General features: G+C 38.7%; 1 protein-coding gene across 5 annotated transcripts; it reads left to right on the plus strand.

The window, feature by feature from the left end:
* Positions 1–27,843, plus strand: LGALS8 (galectin 8). 5 transcript variants are annotated; one of them, XM_037821707.1, is made up of 11 exons: positions 1–142; positions 501–593; positions 2,860–3,009; positions 12,732–12,820; positions 15,805–16,015; positions 17,583–17,702; positions 18,376–18,432; positions 19,152–19,178; positions 19,943–20,031; positions 20,853–21,018; positions 26,219–27,843. In XM_037821707.1, exons 3-11 carry the CDS (start codon positions 2,965–2,967, stop codon positions 26,366–26,368), a joined length of 954 nt encoding a protein of 317 aa, XP_037677635.1. In that variant the 5' UTR covers positions 1–142; positions 501–593; positions 2,860–2,964; the 3' UTR covers positions 26,369–27,843. The 5 variants fall into 5 exon arrangements, with proteins under 5 accessions (XP_037677635.1, XP_037677657.1, XP_037677628.1 ...); XM_037821729.1 differs by lacking the exon at positions 1–142 and adding an exon at positions 19,307–19,429 and having other exon boundaries at positions 308–593; XM_037821700.1 differs by lacking the exon at positions 1–142 and having other exon boundaries at positions 318–593.
* The last annotated feature ends 127 nt before the right edge of the window (positions 27,844–27,970 follow it).

Below are 27,970 nucleotides of genomic sequence, written 5' to 3' on the forward strand. Positions count from 1 at the left end.
GGCCAGAGTTAGCGCCTCTGGACACGTGGATCCCTCGCTGCTGGGTCAAGGCGGAACCGGTGTGGCGTCCTCAACCCGGGCCCTGAGGGATCCTCGACCCTAAGCGCCCACCTTCCTAGACCTGGAGTTCGAGAACAGCGGGGTGAGCAGAAATACGCTTGCTGGGGAATGAAAAAGGCTGCCATTCTCTATCCTATCCATTTTCCTCCCATCCCCAACCATACAGTAGGGCAGAGGCACCAGATTCGTGGAGGAATATTTTAACACACACTCTTTGTCCTCATTCCTTTCGGTTGGTCCCGCAGTAAGCGGCTCACAGTCCAATTCCCCAGAGGCTGTGCAAGAGGCGGGTGCTGGGTGGCGGTCAGCAACAGGGCGGGGCTAGAAGCCCTGAGCTGAGCCGGGTAGAAGGCCCAGGACACAGAGGCGAGGCCGATAGTGAAGTCCCCGGGCGCGCGAACCGGGAATGGAAGCCGACTGACTCCTTTCACTTCCCGTAGCCGCCCACAAACACCCAGTTTCCGAACCAGGACGACATCCTGCGGCTAGACAAACGTCCTTCTGCGTGGAGCACCAGGAACTCCAGTCCCGGGGTAAGTTGGAAGAGGACTGCCCTGTCCGGTGGCAGCAGTCGTCAGAGATGGTTTGGTTGGACGCTCCAGCTGAGGGGGGATTCGAACGTCACTCTCCCTAAATCCAAGTTTGATGGGTGAGACGGTATCTGGTCCGCCCGCCTGGCAAATGCTCACTTGGGCAGAGTCGGGAATGGGTGGCCGGGGAAGCTGCCTCTGCGGACGAGGCGCTCCTGGGAACGAGGGGTTATGGAGAGCCGGCTTCCTTCCTGCACAGTCCTGCCTGGCAGCAGCAGGCTGTTCGCGTTGGTGTAGCATCTCAATGCAAACCCACTTCCGCTCGTGCTTCCTTCTGACATCCCCGCAGGACTCAGTTCCCTACCTAGTCGGAATGCAGAGAGCCACCTCGATTTGAAGGAATCTAGGGAAGTTTCGTTCCCGATATTTTAATGACAGTTCCTTTAACAGTTTAATGACAGACCTCCATTTTTCTCCCTGACTTTAAACACGTACTTTAAGATGCTGCGTCATTTTACTGCCAGTTAAACATTAGAAAACGTAAGTTATCTGAACTCCTTTGATCGTCTATAAAACATAACTGATGGCTTCATTATGAAGTGAGCAAAATGATAATAACGGCAGGACCTGTCCATGTGGATACTTCGGGGAATGATTGGTTTAATGCAAAACTTTGGCTTAAGTTGAGTTGCTCTGTATCCATTCTTTTCCTCTTAGTGCTTTCTGAATTTTACGGAACAAAACAAAAGGTTTGGAGGTCTTGACTAACGTGTATAAAGTAATGGCAGATTGGGGTTACATTTAGATGGTAAACCAATAAGGGCGCAGGTTTTGTTTTTGTTTTTTTCTTAATAGAGACAAACTATAGATTTTGTCAGTTCGTGTTGCTGTACAGTTTAAGGGCAGAATTGCAGAAGTAGAATATAGAAAGCTTCCTTTAGTTCCGTTTCTCTTTTAATAAATTGCTTAGTCATCGAGTTTTCTCTGGAAGTATTAAATGTAGTTATGATGGGTAATTTTATTTTTAAAAATGTGGATGATGTCCCCCCCTCCCCTTTTTAGCAACAGAGAAATTCAAAGGTTTGGAATTTTTTCCCCTTGACTTGTTTAGTTTGGGGGAGGAACAGCTGTCACTTCAATTAACAATAATAGTGAACAGTATATAGCACTTACTATTCCATTGTTTTATTTATTTTTAATTTATCATATTTTTTATTGTAGAATGTAACATATACATACAAGTGATAACCTTTCCAAGTGCAATTTAACAAGTAGAGAGTAAATTTCAAAGAATATTATAGGTTACATTTCCACAGTTTCAGTTATTTCCTTATTATGAAATGTATATACAAAAAAGTAATATCTTTCAAAGTATATTTTAACTAGTAGATGTATAGGAAATTTCCAAAGTTATTATGAGTTATAGTACCATAGTTTCAGTCATTTCCTTATTGTGAAACCTAACATATATACAAAAATGTATTGCTTTCAAATTACTATTTAACAAGTAGCTATAGAACAAATTTCAAAGGATGCTATGAAATGGGTTACAGTTCCACCATTTCTGTTTTTCCCTTCCAACTATTCTAATACCTAGCAACTAAGGAAAAGAAAAGTAATTATATAGAGATTCAGTATTCATAATCCTTTGTTAAATTCCATCTTGCCTGTTGCTAACCCTTCCTGTAGTTTAATCACTTTCTCGATCTTCAGGGAGGTCTAGGCAGTGACCACCCTAATCTGTTCATGTTGAGGGGTGTCAACTTTATGAGCAAAGGGGACGTATCTAGTTGATGTTCTCGAAGAGGCTATTGCCTCTGGGTTTCGGGACTTAGCTGGCCTAGGGGCACTCTGAAGGATTTAAGTTTCTGATGAATACATTGTTTAATTAACTCACTTAATTCTGAGAACAAACCTATGAGGTGAATACAATTATTACTCCCATTTTACAGATGAGAAAAGAGAACTTAAATGAATACCACTGATAATTGTACGTGGCTGTTTGGTTAGTATTTGCTATTATTGTAGTTTAATATTTTTAATAATAAATCCCACGTTAGAAATTTTGCAGTTTTTTTTAAGTCAGTATTTCCTACACTCATAATCCAGATGTAAGAACACTAGTTAAGAAATGGGGTTAAGTCTTTGATTGTAATAGCATCCTGTTACTTGGTTAAGATCAGCAAAGTAATTTATAATTTAAATTAAAAAATAGTTATAAAAAAAGATGCATGGTTATTTTACTTTCTCTCTGTTTGTTATTACACAGGGCAAGTGCTTCAGTTTCAATCTGGGAAGCCTTTAAATGAAATTTACTTAAAGTCATACATCTTACAGGGAAGAGAGACTCCAGTCAACAGTAAGGTGGAAAAGAATGATGTTGGCTTTAAACAACTTACAAAATGTCATCTATAACCCGGTAACTGACTCCCATAAAATCACTTTTTACTTGTGGCAGCATTGAGAGCAGGTCTAACTGAATAGTAATTATCCATGGTTGGGAGGAGGGGGCAAGAATACAATTCAGTAAACATGTGTTAAGTGCCTGCTAGGTGATGGGGGCTATAGAGGGTGCTGACTAAAAAGCAGATTTGGCCCTTGTCCTCCAGGATCCCAGTCTAGTGGAGAAAAAGGACACAGTTAAAGTGAAAGATGATGAGAATAACGTTATGAATAGAGTACATGGGAGTACAATTGAAGGAATGCCAACTTTGGCGGGCTGGCAGGGGAGCGGGGATGGGGAGGAGCAGAAAGGAAGTTCATGTTATCTTCAGATAATCATAGAACATAATTTTTGAAGGAAATGGATTTCTTACTCTGCAGATTTTTCTTTTTCTTTTTTGAAATAGAACTGTTTATGATACATTAATGTTTCAGTTTTTCCCTCTGCCTTTCACTTACTGCTTGGTACCTGAGCAGGGAGAATGTCAAAAGCTAATGGTGGGAAGGAGGATGAGAAGAACTAAGGGTCTTGTTCAGGCTTCAGGTTGGTTCAAGAACCCCTGAATAACTATAATTCCCACAAATTTCAGTATATGCTTTATAGGTGAGAAAGAAATTGTTTTAGTTTTATCTGGTGATGAGAATCTTTAGAAATGTCTAGTTTCCACTTATCAGAAGCTGAATCCTGAATTTAAATCTCAGATTAGGGCAGCTACTTATTTTGTAACCCTCAATAGAGACTCTTGGAAGGGTGAGAGTCTTTGAAATAAGGCTCTAAGCCAGTCTAGATTGTATGGGTAGGTTCATTTTTGTTGATGTTGTTATTTACTTTGTAGCTTTAATCCTTTTTCCCCAAGTTCTAATGCCATTGTACAAGGATGAGGTACATACACCATATGAAGCAAAATCAATTTTAGAAGACATGCCCTTCAATGGTAATAGGTTAAAAAAGGAAGAGTTATTGTCTTTGAAGTCAGTGAGACATTTAAAATGGATTTTGGGCATCTTGGAGTTAAAAACATCTCAAGGTTGTAGACTGATATTCTGAAAAGATTAAAGAAGAAAAAAAATAGGCCTGCCTGCCTAGGGTGACTGATATGTAACCTTGGCTCAAGCCAGGAGGATGGAATGGATAGTCAAGTTACACTGTTCAGCTCTGCCCTGCGTGTACAAAGATGCCGTATTTGAATGCTATTTAGAAAATAATTTGATAGATTAAAATCCTTCTATACTTGATATTAATATACCAATGATTCCCATAATTTCTGGGGTTGGCAACCTCTCCACTCTCCACCCCACTACCTCCATAGAGTTAAAACAAAAATAGACTTTCATTTCCTGGTGAATGGAATCTGGGTAAATATTGCTGCTTTAGAGCAGTAATTATATTTAGGACTCTGAAAGGGACTCATTGCTGTTCTGAGGATACATCATTATAACACATTTCTAAGATTAATATTTTGGGCAAGTAACTTTTTTTTGTTTTTTTTCTTTCAGTTACTGTTTTATAGTCAGTTCTCACAAGCAGAAAAGGTTGGAGGTAGAAAGACTGAGCTGAGTGGCAAAAACAAAGCCACATATTGATCTGGTTTTAACTTTCACTTACTGTTAAATATTTATAGCATTGCACTGAAGTTGTTTGGTTCTCCCATTTGCAGCTGGTTTGCTCTTCCAATGTTCAAAAGACAAAAATCAGGTTGTAAATAACTTAGTTAAGTTAATCAATTAGGACATTTTACAAATAGACCTTGAAAAACTGTTCTCTTGCATCTGGGTTATTTTGTTAGTGATCATTTCATACAATGAGGAGGTATTTATTGAGTTTCTACTATATTCCTTAATAAACATCATGAAGATGCCTGCCACCTTTTAATTTTTATTTCATTTTGGACTACATGTGTGGTAGACAAACTTTGTCTGTAATAACACATTTTGGAAAGGATAAATTGTGTGACTGGCCTGAATATAATTTTTCTTATTTAGTACTTTTTTTTTTTTGACTACTTCAATTGATAGAATTCTGAGCCTTAGAAAAGTCAAGCTCACCTCTCTTTCCATTCAAATTCAGTGAATAATTTGGAAGAGAGTGTCTTAACTTCATACTGGAAATGTCATCGGTGAAATCTGTTGTTTGGCAGCTCAGTATCTACTCATATGTTTTATTATTATTGCTGTTTATGGTGTTCTTAAAATGTGATTAAGTGCTGGCTGGTTAAGAAGTTATTTAGAAATTAAACAGATTGGCAGGTTTTTACTCTAAGGGAATAAACAAATTAACATTAGTTCCACCTGGTACTGAAAATCTCCACATTCCAGTCTCCTTAGGAACCTGCTTCCACCTTTATCCCTTTCTCCTTAGCATCCTGAATACCTCTTTCTTCCTTACAATTTAATCTTAAAACACAAAACAAGAAAACCTTGAGGTCCCTACCAGCTTTTGTTCCATTGTTCATCTTTTTCGAGTGAGAGTTTATTTCTGCTGCCTTAATTTCCTCACTAAAGCTCTGCCTTCTGATTTTACTCTCCCGATTTCTTTCTTAACTTTAATTTCTCTCTTTATTTCTTTCATGTCAGTAATGATAGACCTTTGACTTTTGAAAATGTATACAGTTTCTGGCCTTTCACCTAATGTGAATCTCCAACTCCCATAGATGCCCTTTCAACCCTTCAAGACTATGAGTTCAAAACTAACCATTCCGTCTTTGGTCCCAGACCACCTTCCCTTTTGTGTTTTTCTCATTTCTGTCACTGTTTTGCAGTTCGACTTTTATCTACTTTGATATCTTTACTAATCAACTCTACTCTCACTTTTAAATATGATTTCTGGCCATTCACCTAAGTGGTCCTGAATTTCTGACTCCTTAAAGTGTATTTGCTCTTAGATGTTCAAAATTAAACTCATCTTCCTTTGGAAACCTAGTTTCCTTCCCAGTTATATCATTTTATTTGGTGACCCTATGTAGACAGTTTCCTTGGAAATATCTCTTGTATCTCACCCCTCTTGCCCTCTCATGCACCCAGCCACCAACGTGGATCATGTCCTTATCACCTCACACCAGGCTTCCTGGAAGTAGTCAAGCCCCAGCTGACCCCCTGCCATCCAGTGTATTTTACCTCCACTGGACAATTGTTCCTAAATACTACTTTCATTGTCATTCCAGAATTGACTCTGGCCTTTTCTTTACTCCCTTATTACTTATGCCTCCCAGATATGTCCACCACCCCCAACTCCCACTTTGCTGCCCTTGTAAACTGATGTTTCCACCTGAAATGGCTCCCCCCTCTCCTTTGCCTAACTGTATTTTACTCAACTAAAATCATACCTCTTCATAAACTTTCTTTGCATACCTCAGAATTCTTTATCACATTTTCCTGAAGCATTTGACACTTATTTATGCCCAATTTTGTCAGATAATTAGTCAAAGATCTTAGTTGTAAGCAACAGAAATCAACTCTACTTTAGCAGAAAAGCAGTTTATTAACTGCTAGAGTAGTTCTCAGAATCTCTAGGAGGACTGAAAAAACAGTCTTGGAGTCTCTGCTGCCAGACAAAAATCATATACTGGGACTATTCCTAAAAAGAGGCATCTTATCTGTTTCCACTGCTGGACACAGGTAATACTTTTTGTACTGCTGGTGCCACTAATGCCACTGCTGCCTCTGAGTCCAGATTTAGCTGCTACCAGCTTGCCAGAATGAATACTGCAGCCTGCTGTCATCTTCTTGTCACTAGTTCTCATTTAATGTCTGACTTGGGTTCTGATTGACAGTTATATGCCCTTGCTCTAGCAGCAATTTAGATGAGATCTAATCTTCATAAGGTAGGGGCTTTTCCACATCTGGAAGGGGATTTAGATTTTGGACTGCCAAACAGGACATAACATTTCCATTCTAATTATCTTTTCATAGTATCTGACTTCTCCTCAGTATTATTATAAGCTCCTCAGGGACAGAAGTCTCATACTGATTTCTAGCTACAGTCTATCTAATATAGGGCTGTGCACATAACAGGTGTTTAATAGGTGATCATAAAATAGGAAAAGCATTACAAATCAACTAGGATGTTTTGCCAGCAAGTAACATCAATCCTAATTAAGGTTCAAACTTATGGTATTGTCTCCAATGGGATCATATCTGTATTTCAACTTTTTACATAAATTAATAATCATTTATGAAGCATCAAAGAGTCTAGTTTGGTGTTGCCTAGAAAACTAGCAAAACTGTTTGCTCCTGTATTTGCTTTTATAGGAGCAGATATGGGCTGCAGGGCATTTTGTGTCATTAACATGGTCCCAAAAAAAGTTTGGTATTCCTGATGTAATTTAGGGTATTATCCTAAGTAAAAATCACCAATCCAGTCAACTAAAACAGCAAATGGCCAAAATTCTCTGGAGGGCTGTTTCTTAGACTGGAACAACTTGTTAGTGGTTATGAACAACTTAACTAGCAATGATGGGAATACATTGGTGTCAAAAAGCTCTTTCCAACTCTAAAATTAAATATATACTTTTAAAAATGTTTGTGATTATAAAATATGTTTATTATAGAAATTTATTGTTAACTCAGTTGAAATCGTGCAATATATAGTTTTGTAGGTTACTTTTTCACTGATACTGATATCGCTAACATTTTTATATGTTGTTAAACATTCTACATAAACATAATTTTAATATATATAAATGTTGAAGTTGCAAAAACTATTCTCACTTTATTAAGAGGTTTACACTATGGAAAATGCCACTATATAGTCTCAGAATCAGGTGTGACCCAAAAACCAGCATGTGTCACTCTTTCCACATTCCCTATACACAAAAACCAACCACTGTGGTGGACAGCTGTAGCCACAGTCTATGAAGTCAGTTATGTTTTTTGCTTTCTGGTCTGATTCTGCCTCTCTTCATCGCCACCCTACCCACCCTATATGACATCAAATGGATAGATAATGGACTTCCATAACTTCTCATCTTACTGCTTAAGACCACAGCAAACTGTCACCTCAGCTCTCTGAACAGAGATGCCATTCCTTCATCATGTGTTTATGGATCAGCTGTCCTAAGGATGTAAAGATGATGACCCAGTTCTGCCCCATATAACTCATAGTTTAAGCAGAGATTTATGCAAATGAACAAAAGTGCTACCATGGGTCCTCAGGGAGGGGCTAACGCAGTCTGCCCAGGGAGTTTGAAAAGGCTCCACAGAGGAGATTGTGCTCAAGCTAAGATTTTCAGCTTATGAATCACTAGCTTACAGCTACTTTTCTATGGGTTCTCTTGATTTATCTCTTACTTTTTAACAATCAGAGTTCCTTTGGATATATGTATATGTCAGCATATATGTCATAATTAGGTATAATGATGCTTGGCCTGCATGGGCTGGCCAGGAGTTCCAAAGTGGAGGAGGGAGTTGGTTGTGATGTGAAAGATGCAACCAAATAGCACAGGTCCCCAGCCAGTGGACAGGAGGATGGTGTAGTCATCTCTGTGGAGGTGGGTGACAGCATATCAGGCCCCAGACAAAAGAACTGGGTTCAGGGTGATGAGTGAGCAGGCTGAGATTTGAGTACTGGGTGGGGCAACTTATCAGAGCCCAAGCCTGCAAAATGGACCAGCCCAGGGCAGGTGGAGCCTGTATCTTCAAAGAGCCACAAGCACCCAGAGCTCATCCTTAAGGTCACGCAGTTATCTGATAAGTAATAACACAGACCAAATTCAGTGTCAGAACTCAGCAGATAAGACTGGGCCTCCTACTCCTAGGTGCGGGGGCATGGCTTAATTTGGGGCCCCGTCAGTGGCAGTGAATATGGTTATCTCTTGTCAGCATTGGCTTAGGGACTATGGTGCCCTTGAACCTGCTTTTTTTTTTTTTTTAATTCAGTTTTATTGACACATATTCACATACCCTACAGCCATCTACAGTGTTCAGTCATTTGTTCACAGTAGCATCATATAGTTGTACATTCATCACCAAAATCAATTTTTGAACATTTTCATTACTCCTAAATAAATAAATAAATAAATAAAAGAATAAAAATACAATTAAAGAACACCCAAAACATCCCATCCCCATCCCCTCTATTATTCATTTACTTTTTGTTCCCATTTTTCTACTCATCTGTCCATACACTGGATAAAGGGAGTGTGAGCCACAGTGTTTTCACAATCTCACAGTCACACCGTGTAAGGTACATGCTATACAATTGTCTTCAAAAATTAAGGCTGCTGGGTTGCAGTTCAACAGTTTCAGGTATTTCCTTCTAGCTATTCCAATACACTGAAAACTAAAAAGGGATATCTATATAACACATAAGAATGCCCTCCAGAATGACCTCTCAACTCCATTTGAAATCTCTCAGCCGCTGAAACTTTATTTTGTTTCATTTCTGTTCCCCATTTTGGTCAAGAAGTCTTTCTCAATCTCACGATGCTGGGTCCAGATTGATCCCTGTGAGTCATATCCCACATTGCCAGGGAGATTTACACTCCTGGGGGTCATGTCCCACATATGGGGGAGGGCAGTGAGTTTACCTGCCGAGTTGTATAGAGAGAGACAGGACACATCTGAGTAACAAAAGAGGTTGAACCTGCTTTTTTTTTTTTTTTTTTAATTTTTAAACAGTTTATTCACATACCGTACTTTGCCTCCTAAGTCAACAATCAAAGGTTCCCAGTCTAATCACATAGTTATGCATTCGCCACCATATCTATATGAGGACATTTCCATTTCTTCTACAAAGAAACAGGGGGAGGAGAAAAAAGAAAAAGAGAGAGAGAGAGAGAGAGAGAGAGAGAGAGAGAGAGAGAGAGAGAGAGAGAGAGAGAGAGAGAAATGGCACTTACAAAGCAACAAAAGAAAAAACTAAAAATAAAATACAATAAAAAAGTCAGACAACAACACCAATGCCAAGAATCCCATACCAAGAATTCCATACCTCTCCCTTATATCCCCCTCTTATAGACATTTAGCTTTGGCATATTGTCTTTGTTACAATTAATGGACACCTATTACAATGTTACTCTTAACTTTAGACTCTAGGTTGCATTGATTGTATTTTTTTCCCAATACTGTCCCATTTTCAACACCTCACAAAGTTGACCTGCATCTGTTCTCTCTCATGTAAAAATATTCTTATGTTTGTACTTTTAATCACAATCATTGACCACTCTAGGTTTCACTAAGTTATACTCTTCCAGTATTTATCTTCTATCTTTCCTTCTGGTGTCCTACATGCCCCTAACCTCCCTCTTTCAACAATATTCACAGTCATCTTTGTTGAGTGTACTTAAAATATTGGGCCACGATCACCCAATATTGGGCCATCCATTTCTGGATCTATACAGTCAATCCTGTTGAACATTCTGTACTCCTTCAGCATCAAATGCCTGATCTTTGCCCTCTTTCTATCTCCCAGTATCTTCATTTCTACACTCTTCTCCAAACTTCTCTCTCCTGTCTTTTCCTATCTGTCTGTAGCACTCCTTTTAGTATTTCTTGTAGAGGAGGTCTCCTGTTCACGAACTCTCCCAGTGTCTGTTTATCTATAAATATTTTAAACTTTCCCTCATTTTTGAAGGACAGTTTTGCCAGATGTAGGATTCTCGATTGGCAGTTTTTATCTTTCAGTATCTTGAATATATCATACCACTGCTGTCTTGCCTCCATGGTTTCTATTGAGAAATCCATACTTAGTCTTATTGAGCTTCCTTGTATGTGATGGATTGCTTTCTCTTGCTGCTTTCAGAATTCTCTCTTTGTCTTTGACATTTGACAATCTTATTAGTAAGTATCTTAGAGTAGGTCTATTTGGATCAATTCTGTTTGGGGTATGCTGTACTTCTTAGACCTGCAATTTTATTTCTTTCATAAGAGTTGGGAAATTTTCATTGATTATTTCCTCTATTATTCTTTCTTCCCTCTTTCCCTTCTCTTCTTCTTCTGGACACCTATAACATGTATATTCTTGCGCTTCATGTTGTCCTTCAGTTCCCTGAGCCCCTGCTCATATTTTCCCACTGTTTTCCCTATCTATTCTTTTGTGTGTAGGATTTCAGATGTCCTGTCCTTTCAGATTGCTAATTCAGAAATCCTTTCTTCTGCCTCTCCAAGTCTGCTGTTGTATATCTCCATTGTGTTTTTCATCTCTTCTGTTGTGCTGTTCATTCCCATAAGTTCTGCCATTTGTTTTTTCAGGCTTACAAATTCTTCTTTATGATCACTCAGTGTCTTCTTATATCCTTCATCTCTTTTGTCACATTTTCTTTCAACTGTTTGATTTGACTTAGAAGATTTGTTTGAATATCTTTAGTTAGTTGTTTCACCTCTTGAATCTCAGTTGAGGTGTTAGTTTATTCCTTTGACTGGGCCATATCTTTGTGTTTCCTGATGTGGCTCGTGATTTTTTGCTGTCTAGGCATCTGATTTTCTTGATTAGTTTATTCTGGAGGTTGTTTTTTCTCTTTTGCCTTGGGTTTTCTTGTTGGTTTTCTTTGATCTCTTTATTTCTTTGTTTCCTTTACTGGCCATTTGTCAGATTGGCTCTGCCACTCCAGTCTTCCCCCCAAATCAGGCACCCTCTGTAGGGATGAGAGCTAGGCACTGGGCACCCCAGCAAGTTCACTGTGTGTGGTAATATAGATCTGCTGGCTTCTAGTGGTGCTCTGTTTCCTTTGTACTTTCCAAACTGTCCAGCAGACAGCTGTTCAGTAACTTAATCATCCTCAGAGGCTGCTTTGCCTCTGAGCACAGGGTGCATACAGGTGAGTTGAAAATGCAGGATTCCTATGCCCTCACTTTATTGGCCACAATCTGTGGCAGAGTACTCCTTCAGCTGACCCAGCACTCCATTCATCCCCAAGTCAAGGAAACAGCTGCCAGCTGCTGCTTCCCTCAAGGGTGGGGGAAGGATTTTCAGACCCAAGATTGGAAACGCAGACTCTGTCCACATTTCCTCAGTCTTTGTCCCTCACTGACCTGGGCCTTGAAATGTCCTCCTCTGTCCCCTGGGTCTTTAGATAGTGGGGTATGTCTCACTGCTGTGAGAGATTTTAAAATCAGTGTCCTTGATGGGAGGGTTCCTGTCTGCTGATTCTGTGTCTTTCCCACACTGAGTGTGAGGGGGAAAGGAGAGGACCGAGTGGTCTGGGACGGAAGATTCCTCCCTAATATTTCTTCTTTTTCTTCAGTTCAGCATATGCAGGGCCCTTTTCCAGTCTATCCTCCTCCAGAGTTTCAAACAATTCAGAATTGTCCTTTTTTTCACTGAATCTCTGGATAGGAATTTTCAGTAGCCATGTTGATGACATCACTCCCTGAACCTGCTTTTGAGGATCATCAATGGCATGGGAGTAAAAAGGGATGGGACATATGGTGTTGCAAAAAGTTGTTTTTTTTATTACCAGAATTATCAGATTAGGTGGAAGTTTTATTTCATAAAACTCTCAACCAAATAAAAAGTACTGTGAGTAGTATTTATTTTGTGTCTTTTTCCAAAGAATTCAGAGTGGTTTATAGATACGGTAAATATCCATGTTGTTCTCTTGTAGCTGTTTGAATTGTGTGGACTGCTTAGAAAATGCTGGTCATAAGCAGATTTACATGCAGCCTTAAAAATTTAATCTCTTCTGATTACTAAGTTTTGGTTATAATTGCTTAGTAAGTAATTTTGTTTATATAAACATATACTTAACTTTTTTTTTTCCCTAGGTAATCCCCTATGTTGGCACCATTCCTGAGCAGTTGAAGCCTGGAACTTTGATTGTAATACGTGGGCATGTTCCTGGTGATGTGGACAGGTAACATCATTGTGAAAAAAGAACACAAACTGTCTCTTTTTGTGACCATTTTGATACTTTAAGGCCTGATTTTGCTTTCATTAGCAGTTCTGACCAAGATGCTGAGGAGATTGAAAGGAATGAAATAATGAATTGAGATTTTTTATTTTATTGATTTCAATTTAAAGAATATTATATATAGTTAAAAGAATTGTGGTCAGAGGACAGGGATGGGTATAGTTATAGACTAATGTTACCACAACATCTCTTAAGATCTATTTTGGTTGTTTTTGAATGTTTGTTTTGGGTGTAAACTCTGGACTAGGTTATATCAATTAGAGTTTGTTTCAGCTCCATGTGACTGACACCCAAATAACAGTGTTTATTTTAAATAAGAGAGATGTATTTTTCTCTTGTGAAAAGTAAGTCTAAAAGAGACAGCCCAGACTTAAGGCAATTCCATAAAGTCGTTAGAGAAGTAGGCCTCTTTCTGCTCACCACTCTACTATCCTTAGGGTGAAGTTCTCTTTTTCGTAATCCTTGGAAGCTACAACTCCAGCCCATCACATGCATGTTTTGGATGGCTGGCTTGGTGTGGAGAGGAGGGTATGGGAGGGCGTGAGGTGGACAAAAGGCAGATGCCAGTGACTTTTAAGGTGGTTTCCAGTAGTTTTCCCTGAACACTTCCACTTACATCTCATTGATAGAGCTTTAACCACATGAACATGCCTAGTTGCAAGGGAGGCTGGAAAATATAGTTTCTTGTTCTGGGCAGTTATGGTCCAGTTAAAACTTGGGTTCTGTTACTAAGGAAGAAGGAAAAGAAGATTAGGCAACCAGCTTATGTAGGCTACACAGGTGAATGAACAAGTGATCAGTCCATATGTCACTCAGCCTAGCTTTTTTTTTTTTAATTTTTATGAGTTAATTTTTAAATGCACAAGTAATATATGCATACATTCATTGATTCTTGTGGTAAAAAAATTCTAATGTACAATTAAGTGAAGGTCTCTTTGTCTCATCCACTGCCACCTGGTTTTTGCTTTTACAAAAGATAACATAGTGAATCCTTCTATGTGCTTCCTTGTGTGTGGATGTTAGTCTTTTTCCAGAATAGGTCTAGAAAGCAGTTTGTATATTTGTTTTCTTGTTTATATTTTCAGGCTGTAATTCTTGCAAACATAGGTGCTACCCTAGGAAATGGTTGCTCTCACCCCCACCCCCTCCCACAACTTGTCCAGGAAAGGACCATAGTTATTCCTTCATGGTCTAGCAAACAAGGAAGAGGTAGTAAAATCCAGGCTGTGGATGGGATTTTGGACAGAGCTAAAAATGGGGAACCTATGGTATTGGTTGCCTCTCACATTAATAGCAGAAGAAGTAATATGACATCAAGGACACCAAAGAAGCAGGTACAGCAACCAATTACTGGTTCCCTGTTGGCTGCATTCATCAAAAAAATCCATTTGGCAAAGGGCGATGTCTAAAATTATATTCATAAGGAGCCTGGTGGAGTCTAGAAATACGAAGTTCTTGCTGTTTATCCTTGAAAAGGGCGTCCTGACTCTCTGGCACATCAATAAAATTCTGAAAGTCATTCTGTTCCATGTTTGAGGATGGAAATGACAGGTATTGTCTTGCCCAAATCAGGTAGCAGCCCCTTTGGATGCCCCTGTGGGTGGCCAAGCCACCCATGGGCTCTAGGCCCAGGTTTCTTAAACCCAGTGAGGCTGGGAGACACGGAGGCTCAGGGGCTAATTTGTTTTTGTAGTTCAGCTATCTGGGCAGGCTTGCTGCTACTTTGAATATCCCAGTCAGCCTAGCTTTTAGTGCTTGCTGGGACCTTTACCTGCAGGAGTTCCTCTAGTTACTTCAACTGATTCCTAATTGATGGGAATCTAAAAGCTGCTCTAGATGGCTTCATCAGAAAATATCCAGTTGCCAGTTTTGTGACTTTTGGGAAGTATCAGCCCTTAATTTGCAATTTAGTAGGAGAAAACCTGGGATTTTGTACTTACTGAAGGTTCTCTGTGATTCAATTATAAGCTCAGGAAGACAAAGAGAGGACTTTATAGGGAAGTAGGAGAGCCTAAAGGCAGACTTCTTTTGCATATCAGTTTTGTCTCAGAGTGACCTTGCTGGTTGACAGCCTTGCTATGGCCACACACCCCTTGTTTATCTTGTGCTGCTCCTCATCAAACACAAAATATGCATATCAGCTGACCTGTGATTCATGCTGAATGTTTCATATGCTGAAGTCCTATTCAACTGGATTTGGAAGTTACTTTTTATTTTGTTATTTGCTGCTTAGATCAGTTTTAAGAAGGACAGCTAATTCCATTACTCATAGAAGGGGCATGAACAAGTACAAAATACTCATTAGATGAGCAGTTACTTGGAAAGGCAAGAATATGACCCAACCAACTTTTCCTCCTTTTAAGCAGAGTGTTCTGTTTATTCTCTAGTACTATACATGTTATGGGGCTTGAAGAAGATCTGCAGGTAGCAACTCATTAATATTTGACAAAACATGTTTTATTGGCCTGCATAAAATTATTAGCTAAGTGTTTTCTGTTTGAGGTGGGTACTAAGAAGGTCAGGGTATTGTAGCCAGTTAGGGTTGTTGTGATCCACAGACCCTCACCTTGGTCCATCTACCTCAGAAATGCACACAACAGGCTGTAGAAATAAGTGTGGGTGGACCAGTGCAAATACCCTCCCACACCTAGAGAAGCAAGAGAAGACACTTACCCTGCTGATGACATTTCAGGGCACAAAAGGAAGCTTTGCAAGAGGCATCTGGCAGCATCTGCAGTTCCAGAAGAGCCAAGTCTTGTCTTGCTTACCATGGTGACCCTTGTGTATGGCATATAATAATAGTTCATTTCAGTCTCCTAACAGCCTCTTGAGAGTATTTACATGGGGAAAGATCAGACAAAAGATTTGAAATGACCAAGGTTTCCTTTCTGAGTACTCCTGTGACCCATATTTCTTCCCTCCTACAGATTCCAGGTAGACTTACAGTGTGGCAGCAGCGTGAAACCTCGAGCTGATGTCGCCTTTCATTTCAACCCACGTTTCAAAAGGACCAACTGCATTGTTTGCAATACTCTGAAAAATGAAAAATGGGGAAGGGAAGAGAACACCTATGACATGCCTTTTGAAAAAGAAAAATCTTTTGAAATAGTGACTATGGTGCTGAAGGACAAATTCCAGGTTAGTTTTGGACACTGACAGGTTGGATCCTCCTTAGTGAGAATAAGCTCATGGGCAAGCTCTTCACATTAGTGAACTCACCCTTACACTTATTAAATCCAGATGAATAGTGTGGCTATGTAATTTTCCTCTAAGTTCAGGGTTAGGTACCTAAATGTATGAAGGGGCACAGCTAGTTTCTCCTACCAGTTGTTGCCATGAGTGAATACAGGTCCAGTGTGGCCTGATCTTTTTGTTATATCGTTTTTCTCCTAGCATGGCTGAGTTTGGTTCTGAAATTCCAGGCACTGCGTTATATTAATTATGTGATAGTAGATTATAACCACCACTACCAAAATTGTGTGTGGGGAATCTGGAACTAACAAGAGGATGGGGAATCCCATTGAACAAGTCAGGAGGGTTTAGTAAAGTTAAGTCCTGCCACAAGATAATTCTTTAGAATCCTGAGATTTTAGACTCAGAGAGGATCTTAGAAATCCTTTCTTTGTAAATTCTACTACTGGCTTCATCGAGCATTTTATACCTAGAATGTATGTGTAGGGTAGAAGTGGTTCTAGAGTCTCTTTAACCATTGGCCCTGAAGCCTGTAGAACTTTCCCAGAACTGGAGAGAGTGAAAACTCTACCATGTATGGCTGCAGATCTTTTCTTTCCTTCGGGATACAGCCCCCCACCCCGACCCCCCATACACACAAAATCTCCCCTAAATCCCCTAACCTCCATTGACCTCTCCCTCCTCAGGCCTTTTGAATGCTTTTATGTTCCTGTACTGCTGGTATTGTACTTTGATTTTTTTCCTGGGTTAATTTTACCTCCCCAATAGATTTTAAGTTCCTTGAGGTCAGAGACCATATTTATGTTGCTTCTGTATTCCTCATATTGCCAGTGGGTGCCTGGCTTTTGGGAGGAAGGGAAAAGGAACTACATGCATTGGATGTAGCTACTCTGTCTCAGGCACTGAGCAAGGGGACTCATGTAAGTTATCTTATTGTCTCCTTACAATAGTAGCCCTTAGAGTGAGAGATTTTTTTCTAATTAAAAATAAGAAAATGGAAATGAATTGGGTAACTTACCCACATTCATTCATTCAGCAAACTAAACAAATACTTACTGAGCACCTTCCATGCGCTAGATGGTCTCTTTTTTATTGCTTAGGGTGTGGTCCTCAAGGACAGTATGGCGGCCAGTTTGCAGGGCCTATCTTTAACATGGATTCATAAGCCTCCAGCACATTTGTGCAGGGGTTTCACGGGGACCTTTGAACCCTGGGATGTCTCAGATAAATGTGTTTGTACATACATGCATACTTGCATACATTCATGAATGCATATAACTGTCTGGAGAGGGAATCCATGATGTTTAATCAGATCAAGAACTCAAAAAAAAAGAGACAACTGCTAGTGTTGTGGTTACTTTCAATCACATTTTGATTAGACATGTAATGTAGAGAACTGTGGGGAAAAGGTAAGTAGTTAAACCCAAGGAAGCATTTAAATTTGGATAAGTTAATTTATTAACTGTTTTTTTTTGTTATTTTTCTGGGGGGTGTGTCTTCTGTGTCTGTCTAGGTGGCGGTAAATGGAAAACATATACTGCTCTATGCCCACAGGATTAGCCCAGAGAAAATAGACACTCTGGGTATTTATGGCAAAGTGAACATTCACTCAGTTGGTTTTAGCTTCAGCTTGGTAAGTGCCTTTTCTACAGCTTGAGGTCTTTGATGATGTTTACTGATCAAATGGTGTAGAAAACATTAAAGTAATGTAAGATTAAAGTAATGTAAATTTCATCCTCATTAAATATTAATCTTCTTGGAATTAAGTCTTTCAGATTAGAATAGAATGATACCATTTATCAGTGAGGGCTTTGTTTTATGTAGGAACTCAAATCTAGTATGGGTTTAACCAAACAAACAAACACACAAACAAACAAAAAAACAAACAAAAAACCCCAAAAAACCCACCAAAACCCTTTTTAGCTACATGGAGATACTTACTTTACATAGGAGAAAAATGGAATATTTTTCTAAGATAATTTCCTATAAATGGATTGTCTAAGGGTATTTGCATTATTTGCATTTTAAGTTTTGATAGGCTCTGCTAACTTGTCCTCCAAAAAGATTGAAACAATTTGCACTCTCAACATGAATCATATGTTCATTGTCATTAGATCTTATTCTTCTTAATGTCTGCCAATTTCACAGGGGGAAAAGGACCCAATTGTTAAGCACATTTTTGGATGATATTTTTCAAGTTGATTTTCATGTTTGTATCATTTATAATTCTTTTTTATATGTTCAGTAGGTTATATTTAGAAAAAATGTCCTGATGGATGTTAAAAATTAATTATCTTTTTCTTCAGGATTTACAAGGTACACAAGGATCTTCTCTAGAACCAACAGAGATAAGTAGAGAAAATGTAAATATTAAGTCTTTTTATAAACGGTCAATTAAAAAAATGTTCTTTTAGTTGTCATGTAAGTCAGGTGGTAGGCTGAAGTTTTAAAAATTATGTTTTTAATCTGAGACTAGGCTGGAAGTAATTGTTTGAAAATTGAGGCATTTACTTCTATGGTGCCAGGAACTACATTTTTGCTGATACTCAAACTATCAGTTTATATGACTACTATCAATCATTCTTATGTGGAAAGGGACTCTTGTTCTTAACTGTTGAATAGTACTGTCATGAGGTATTTTATAACTACTGAATACTAATCAGTATTCATTGGCAAATGAACTTTCATTGGCAAATGAACTTTCATCTGTGGTAACAAGTACAATTTAAAAATTGAGTCTTTGCTATTATTAATGGAGAGAGTAAGGTCTTATTGATCTCAGCATATTCATACCTCATAGGTAGAATATAATCTCAGCATTTTAGGGTTATCCTGAAAAGGACAAGTAAGACATTTTTAAAGCCCATGTATAGTGCTATGAAAATTCAATTTAGGATGAGGATAAAGGATTCAGACTAACAGGATTATTGGACTATATTCCCAATCTGAATACCACCCCATCACATAGCACTGGCTGTCTGTACATTTACACCCAGGTCAGGGCGACCAACAAGATCAGACTGCTCATGTTATAAAATTTAATTCTTCCTTCTGGGTTTCATTTTTCTTTCTCTTCCAATAGGTGCAAAGGTCTGGCACCTCACAGCTTGTAAGTATTTTGATTAGATTATAACGTGAAACATTTTGTAAAATTGCCAAGGAAATGAACAGTTTAAACTTTGGAAGACAGGTTCATTCATTCATTCCTTACCTTATTATAGAACTGTTTCCCTACAGCCTAGTAATAGAGGAGACATTTCTAAAATCGTACCCAGAACTGTCTACACCAAGAACAAAGATTCGACTGTCAATCACACTTTGACTTGCACCAAAATACTACCTACCAACTGTCTTTCAAAGGTTTGAAGAACCAAAAAATTTTTTAACTCTGCATAACAAATTAGCTGTTACGTGTAACCTCTACCCCCAGTAGAAGCCCACAGCAGCCATTTCACACTTATATGTTGCCCCTGAACAGATGATACTGTCAACCGGGCATGTTGTTTCTAAGTCTTTAGTGTGTATTTTCTTAAGTTCTCCCAGCTTGGCTGCTTCCACTTTGGGCAGAATACAGAGCACTGCTTTCAGACCCTAAGCACAGGTGGCTTTCTCAGAGAGTTTCATTCAAAGTATGTCAGGTCCCACTCTATGTCCATTCATTTCATTGTCTAAAACATATTCATTGTGGGCTTGCTATGGGCCAGGCACAGTGCTGGCTGCTGGGGATACATCTGGGATCAGGACAGATTGAATCTGTACCCTCATGAAGTTTACAGTGTAATGATCTTTAAACATCCCCCACTGTCCTTGGACAGTTTTCCCATAAGACGCCTTCCTGCAGGCTTCCTAGTACTGAATATGGTTTCTTTTCAGACTCTACCATTTGTTGCAAGGCTGAACTCCTCAATGGGTCCTGGACGAACTGTTGTCATTAAAGGAGAAGTGAATACAAATGCCAAAGGGTCAGTATGGCTAAATTATCGATAATAGCGCTAATACTCTCCATGTGTGTCTAAGACCCCTGCAACAGTCTTGTGAGATATAAGTAGGGCTAGTGTCATTATCCTCACTTGACAGATGAGAATATTAAACCAAAATGTTAGACTATTAACAACTAGTTGTTGGCAGAGCCAGCACTAAATTCTGGTGTTCTGACCTAGGCCTTTGCTGATCAGACAAGGTGGCATCATTTTTATGGCTCTTTTGCTGCTAATAGCCTTCCAGTCCTTCCGCAAGGCCAGCCCTTACTTTAGTGTTGAACTCCAGAGCAGCCCCATAAAATCAGACATCTGTTGTTAGGGCCTCTGTTGCCATGTGACTTACAAAATTTCTGCTTTCAGAGTCTTTCCCAGAAATTTCCCCCTTCTGAAGGCCTGAAATTAGAACTCTTCCCTTTTAAAGTTAGTAGCACACTTTCAAGGAGAAAAGAACATATGTAAATGATTAAAATAGAATACCTGCTTGAAAGGATCCCAGAGTTCTATAGTCTGCATTAATCTGGCTCTAAGCCTCTCTTTCTTCCCAACCAGTTCTCTGGCCTCAACACTGATTTAAAAGTTTTTTAAAAAATATTTTTACTTTGCAAATTTCATAGTTTTATCAATGCAATGCTAACTCAAATGTTAACGTTTCACTTCCCTCTGTGTCCCTTGTGACCATGGGCATACATATGTTTTATGTAGTTATAGTCATGGCTCAGGTATGATTTTTTGAATTGAAGAAACTGCCACTTACCCTCTCCTACTTGGTTAATTAAGGTCTTTTCCTTTTATTCTATCAAAAGGTTTAATGTTGATCTAATAGCAGGAACATCAAAGGATATTGCTCTGCACTTGAACCCACGCCTGAATATTAAAGCATTTGTAAGAAATTCTTTTCTTCAGGATTCCTGGGGAGAAGAAGAGAAAAATATTACCTGTTTCCCATTTAGTCCTGGGATGTACTTTGAGGTGAGATTATATTTTTTTGAAAATGGGATAGGAAAAACAATCCTGGCTGCAGGACATAGGATAAATCAATTTCCAATTTATATTAATATGTGGTAATTGTCTGTGGGTTTTTTTGTATGTTTGTGTGTTTGGAGATTGTATTTTGAATGCTCCCTTTTACAACAGACAACTCATAAGAATGACAAAACCACTGAGTACTACATTATTTGTGTTGGAATCATTCAACATTTGTTGTCCTATTGAAAATTACTGCATAGCCCCATATTGATTAATAGGAATTTTGAGAGGTACCTTGTCTCAGTGCTGGAGTAATATGTTTATTCATGAGTGAGCATGAGAACACAGAAACCATAAAACTGCCTGCACTATCCATTGTCTACCATCTTGGTTACACACAGTTTTAGGTGGCAGTCCTTTCTCCTTAGGAGTTAGTCCTGTTTTTATAATTCAAGAAAAATACACTGCGACCCTTGGAACTGAAAGTCATATATAGTCCTGAGTCCCCAAGTGTGTGACTGTCATGATAACACATATATTTCTGACATTATGTTTCTGGGATGCTGAGTAGAGAGTGAGATATGGATGCTGAGTGGTTGGCTATGTTCAATCACTAGCTTAGGTGACCCACTGCCTCACTTGGTCATTTAGGGTTATTGATTTAAGTCCTTCTTCTATAACGTTTTAAGCTAGCACATTCTTGACCATTTGAGTTCTTGAGGACTCATCAGAACTAATTGTTAGAAGCGTGAATACCAAGGCCAAAGAGAAGTTGTTGAAATGTAGTTTGGTCTTTTTGCTGATTTGACATTGATATTTATTGATAGGTTCCAGTGTAATGACGAATCTAGTGCCCTGGTATGTGGACTAGACAGATGTCGCCTAATCGTGGAAGGTTTCCTGGAAGTTGTGGATTTTTGATTTGGAAACCAGAAGGCTGGGGAGAATGTGGGAGGTTGCAGAAGATAAAGTTGGGTTTTCCAGATTTAGGAGATGATCTGAACAAATCCTTGCAGGTGGGAAGGGATGGTTGATTTGGCCGGAGTAGGGATTTCAAGGGGTGACTTGGGTTCCACTGAAGGGAGACAGAGACAACTGCTCCAGAATGAAGTTGATCCTTGTGGTTGATGAAGAAACCAATGATGTAACTTGTTTTTTGACCTATCTGAGCCTCAAGTTTGGATCTCCTGTAATAAAAACAAGAGGACAACAATAATTCGTATTACTAACACTGAGAATTAACCACTATTAATATCTTAACATATTTTCTTCCTTTCTTTTTTCTAGGTCTCTTAGTTTTAGAAAAAAAAAGTGCTCATTTAAAAAATTCAAATAATGCACAAAAATATCAAGATGAAAATTAAAATTTATCATTAATCCCTTAATTCAGATAATACCATTAAGTTTAGGTGAACCACATTCCAAAAATCTTCATGTGGATATATATATAGTTAAAAGGCTGGCTAACCAGTACATGGACAGATATATCTTGTATATCTTTAAATGTATCTGTTCCTTTCATTAGTTTTTGACTTCAGGAACAGTAATTATCTTCACCTTGGAACATTGCTGTCAGTTTCCCATAGTGATAGTTTCTTTCCAATTGCTTCAAACTCCTCCCTTTTTTTTTTTTTTTTTTTTACTTTAAACTTTTTATTTTGGAATAATTTGAAACTTACAGGACAGTTGCAAACATAATACAAACCCCATGCAGGGAACTCCATAATATACCCCACCCCTCATTCCTCTAGATACCCAGATCCACCAATTTTCTGTGGGGCTTAAATTTAACATCATAAATCTAAAACAATCTCATTTGCTTTGATATCAACTTAACTTCAATGGTATACACAAACTATGTTCTTATACCCCTCTGCACCCCACCTTTATGTAGTTCTTGTCATAAAGTACATATTTATACATTATGAATCCAAAACCAGTGATTTCTCTTTACATTTTATGCATTTGCTATTTAGATCTTGTAGGAAGTAAAAAGTGAAGTTACAAATACAATAGTAAACTGGTATTTATATTTATCCAAGTCATTACCTTTACCAGAGATCTTCATTTCTTCTTCATTCTGTTCTCCAGTGTCCTTTCTTTTCAAACTGCAGGACTTCCTTTAGCAGTTCTTGTAGGGCTAGTCTAGTGGCGACACAGTCTCTCAGCTTTTGTTAATCTGGCAATGTCTTGATTGCTCATTTTTGAAAGACAGTTTTGCCAGGATTAGAATTCTTGGTTGGCAGTTTTTGCTTTTAGTACCTTACATATGTCATCCTACCGCCTTAGTTAGTACTTAGCTTTATTGAGGCTCCCTTGTATATGAAACATTCCTTCTCTCGGAGCTTTCAGAATTCTTTTTATCTTTGACATTTGATTGTTTGATTATAATATGCTGTGGTGTTTCTCTATTTGGGCTTATCCTGTTCGGTGTTCATTGAGCATCTTGGATGTGCATATTCCTATCTTTTGCTAAATTTGAGAAGTTTTCAATCATTATTTTTTTTCAAATATTCTTTCTGCCCCTTTCTCTCTTTCTTCTCCTGGACTCCCACAATGCCTACACTGGTATGCTTGATGGTTTCCCATGGGTTCCTCAGGCTCTGTTCACTTCTCTTCATTCCCCTTTCTGCTCTTTAGACTGAGTAATTTCAATTGTCTTATCTTCAATTCACTAATTCTTTCTTCTGCTAGCTCCAATCAGCTATTGACCCCCCCTAGGGAATTTTTAATTTCTCTGTGGGCTTCAGCTCTGTTTGGTTCCTTTTCATAAATTCTCTTTTTTTAATATTCGTTGTGTACATCTGTCATTTTCTTAAAGTTCTTTAGTTTTTGCTCATGTTTCTCTTTAGCTGTTTGAGCATATTTAGGACCATTTTTTAAAAGTCTTTGTCTCATATGTCCCACATATGGTCCTTTTTGTTGATGGTTTTAATGCTTTAATCTTCTCTTTTGCCTGGTCCATGGCTTCCTATTTTTATGTACATTTTGTAATCTTTTGGTGAAACTTGGACATCTTGATATTTTAATGTATTACCACTGGAATTTACTCTGAAGTGTCTGTTCTTTAAGCTTGTATCCAGTTAATGTTGTGACACAGCTTCCTTGAATGCCAGGAACTAACAAAAATTTTAAAGAGAGATATGGAAAAAATGACATAACGTTCCCAATCTTTGCAGATTGACCTGTGCAAGTGCTGTCCTTCAGAGCTTAGCCATACAATGAGTTTAGAATAGCTTGAGTCAAAAGTGTACGGTCCTTCCCAGTCCTTTTTGCACGTGTATTGTCCTGGACATGTGAATATGGCCCTAGGAATTCTCTCATTTACATGGATTCAAATGTTTCCCTTCCTTGGAAACAGTGTTTACTCAGTCCCGGGCAGTGCAGTGTTATGTCCTACAGCCAGCAAACTATTGCTCCAGGCAGCTGAGATTTGACTGTTGTGGTTTTATGTAGGAGAGCTCTGTGAGCTGCCTCTACATGCAGGACAAGTTCTTGGATGGCGAGCCTGCAACCAATGTCCTGGATCGATCCCTCAGGCAGACTGGTCCGGACATACATGCTCCCGTTATGTGCTGAGGGTTACAATGCTCTCTCCAGAACCAGTACCAGGGACCCATGCTGGGAGCATGGGGATGGGGAGGAAAGCCAGGGCACTATGAGATCCTACAATTTTAAGTTGCTTTTGTCTTGATTTAGTGCTGCCCTGTTACTGTAGTCCTTTGGCTATTTTCTGGAGTTTTGAGAAAGATGTTTCTGGCAGTTCTTGCTGGTTGTTCAAAGCTTTTGCAGGGAGACATATCCCTAGAGTGTATCACTTCGCCATCTTGAGAGGAGCATGGCCTCTTGCCTTTTAAATATGCTTTCATCATTATTATGTCATTTTCCTATTATGCTGTTCTGATAGAATATAGGTAATTAATTGACTCTTTTCCCATTGCGTCCTTATGATGCCAATTTATTTTTCCTTTTGAGCTATAGAATAAAGCTGAGCATTTTGTGTTCTCTTGAGATATTAAATGTACGTTCCTTAAGTTTCCTTCCACCTGGTTGAAAGTGGTATTTCCATCATTCTTGTGGGGTTATGGATATTTTCCCCAACTCTCTGTTTAGTTCTAGAGCCTTCACTTCTGTCAGCTCTATTCACAGAATCCCCCCTCATCCTAATTTCCAGCAGCCATTTGCAGTACTATCAAAAGAATAAAGGTATTCAATTTACTCCTTTCACATTCAGATTTTGTATCTCAGTCTGGCCTCTAGGGATGGGGTCAGGTTAGCAGCTAGGCCATGCTGCCCCTCTCTGCTCTGTTTTATACTCTTGATGGTGGCAAGGAACACAAGGTAGAACACATTGCAGATTTGCCAAACTGGCTTTTTCAGTTCAGAAAACAAGTGGTAGAATCAGTGGTTAGGTTACGGTGTTGGGAATATGGCATCAGAAGAATGAAGTTCAGGCATGCAAGTGACTTAAAAGGATAGTTGGTTTTATTTTTAAATGTTTTGAATTATAGGCAAATAACTCTGAAGAGCTAGCAATGCAGTGACCAATCTGAACCGAATTACTACACAGAGTTACAGCATTCTGAATTTTGAAGAGGTTTTGAGAGACAGACTGAGGCCAAGATGTGCCATTCTGGTATATAATCAGGATCACCAAGCAGCTGTGCAGTCCTTAGCAAGTGCCATAAACTGAGATTTCATACAAATTGTATGCTTGTCAAAGACCCTCAAGTTAAGTTTGAGGAAAACAAAACCAGGATCCAACTCCCTTGGTTCCTTATCTTTTAGTTGGAATAAGATCCTGGGTAAATGAGAAAATGAGGATCAAGATATCAGCAGTTTTTCTACTTCATTGGAGTTCCCAAACAATTGTTGAGGAGGAGCAATTTTTCATTTCCCCGGGAACAAGGGGCAGGAAAAGGCTGTGGGATGAAGGGGGTGTGGGATGGCCAGCAAGGCCTGGGGGATGGTGTAAAGTTCTAAGCATGTTAAGAGTAATTCCCTGAGCAGGACAAGGCAGAAGGTGCCACTAGGTGAATTAGATTAGGGTCTTAAAAATCATGAAATGAAGTTAACAGCAGCAAGCTGGGAGAACTTTATGTAAAGGAAACCAAGTGGTTTTACTTCTTGACACTCTATTAGTGGGCAAGTCAAAAACTTAAACCAAGGGAAACCACTGATGATATGTTTACTTTCCTTTCAGATGATAATTTATTGTGATGTTAAAGAATTCATGGTTGCAGTGAATGGTGTCCACAGCCTGGAGTACAAACATAGATTTAAAAGGCTTAGCAATATCGACACACTGGAAATTGATGGAGATATCAACTTACTGGAAGTGAGGAGCTGGTAGTCAACATAACTGCTACAGAAACTGAAATACAAAACAGCTTCTATAATACTGGCCTTGTTAAAATTCATCTCACTGTCATTGTATTGTTTATATTGTTAAAATGAGCGTGCATGGTATTAAGTCCTGCTGGGTGTTCTCAGTCCTCGCCAAGCAGTGTGGCTGTCTAGCAAAGAATGAGGACATCTGGGGTCACAGCAACATAAAGCCATTAAGGCCACTCTGCTCTTTCCCACCTTGGGCTCCTTTTTTTTAAACCTCCACTTTACATTCAACATTTATTAGGTGCCTACGATAATATAGGAGCTAACACGCATTGAGCACTTATTGTCTGTCTGTCAGCTCTGTGCTAGAAGCTGAGGATCTATATACACACATAATGATGGAGGAGACCAGTATATTCCCTGTTCCCTTGAGCTTAGAATCTTCTGTGTTCTACCAATGTGCAACTTTTTCTACAGGAGTTGTTTAAACTCACCAGGGGTCCTTTAGAGATAAAATATAGTTACTCACCTATTAAATAACCTAGACACTATTTAAAGAAGACATTATACCTTCCCCATTGAGCACTTTCATCATTTATAATCAAAAGAGTTGATGATGACTTACATCTGGCATTTAATTTTCTTTAGTATAGTAAAAATCTAGCCTTCCTGGTCATAAACTTTACCAAATACTTAGCATAATGAAATCTGAACACAGCACAAAGATTAAGGCAAAACACAAACAAAAAAGTGATTTTGAAATTACATTGATGTTTAACTCAAGGCAGCTGATTTCTGTACCAATAAATTCTTATTTCAGAAGATTTGAACTTAGGAGTGAGTCAAAGGTCTGAACACATTCAGACAGAAATTTTAAGGTAGAGGTCGTAAGAATTCAGATTTTAAAATGTTTATAGGTAACAAAAAAGCAATGTCAAGAGTAGACTTAAAGAATGTTTATAAAATAGGCACTCAGAAAGTAAAATATACCACCTGAGAAACCAAATGAAGTAGGTGGAGAAAGGTGATATAAAAGTCTGTTGCCTGCTCGCATGCAAACCAACACTTGCCTCTTTAGCTCTTCTAAAGATCAGGCCATCCATCATCATTAGCAACTGAGATCAAAACACTGTTCTACTCTAAATGATTAAAATGCAACCTGTATCAGCAAGTTAAATTACATTTCTGCAATTTTTTTTATTATTCTTTGAAGTGAGTTGGCAGAAATTCTACATAGAATCCTTACAGGTCAGATCTTGTTACAAGAAATTTCAAAGGTTTGTGAGTGGGGAGCAACAAGAAGCTAGATCAGTCAAATCATTTTATCATTAAATTGCTGGGCTGAATTCTGCCAGGATTTAGGAATATTTTATAACAGATTTGGTTTAGATATTATTTGCATCCATATATTTAAAAGTATTTTAATCAACCTACTTATTTTTAAAAACACTCAAAGTGTTTTTAAAGTAGACTATCATGTTAAAAGACATTTTTTTGGGGTGGGTGGGTGGGTGGGTAGTGGTGCAGGGAAAGCTGTAGATGGCAAGAAGTCTTTAGAATCCACCTGGGTTAAAAGTCTGTTTATATTGAGACATCCCTTAAAGAGAAATAGGCATTCCTA

This window comes from Choloepus didactylus, chromosome 2 (genome assembly GCF_015220235.1).
Source record: "Choloepus didactylus isolate mChoDid1 chromosome 2, mChoDid1.pri, whole genome shotgun sequence".
NCBI lineage: Eukaryota > Metazoa > Chordata > Mammalia > Pilosa > Megalonychidae > Choloepus > Choloepus didactylus.

Coding starts and splice junctions, on each gene's coding strand:
- LGALS8 (XM_037821729.1), top strand. CDS start 2,965: ATGATGTTGGCTTTAAACAACTTACAAAATGTCATCTATAACCCG. Junction 3,010..12,731: donor AAAATGTCATCTATAACCCG/GTAACTGACTCC, acceptor TTTTTTCCCTAG/GTAATCCCCTATGTTGGCAC. Junction 18,433..19,151: donor CAGAGATAAGTAGAGAAAAT/GTAAATATTAAG, acceptor CTCTTCCAATAG/GTGCAAAGGTCTGGCACCTC.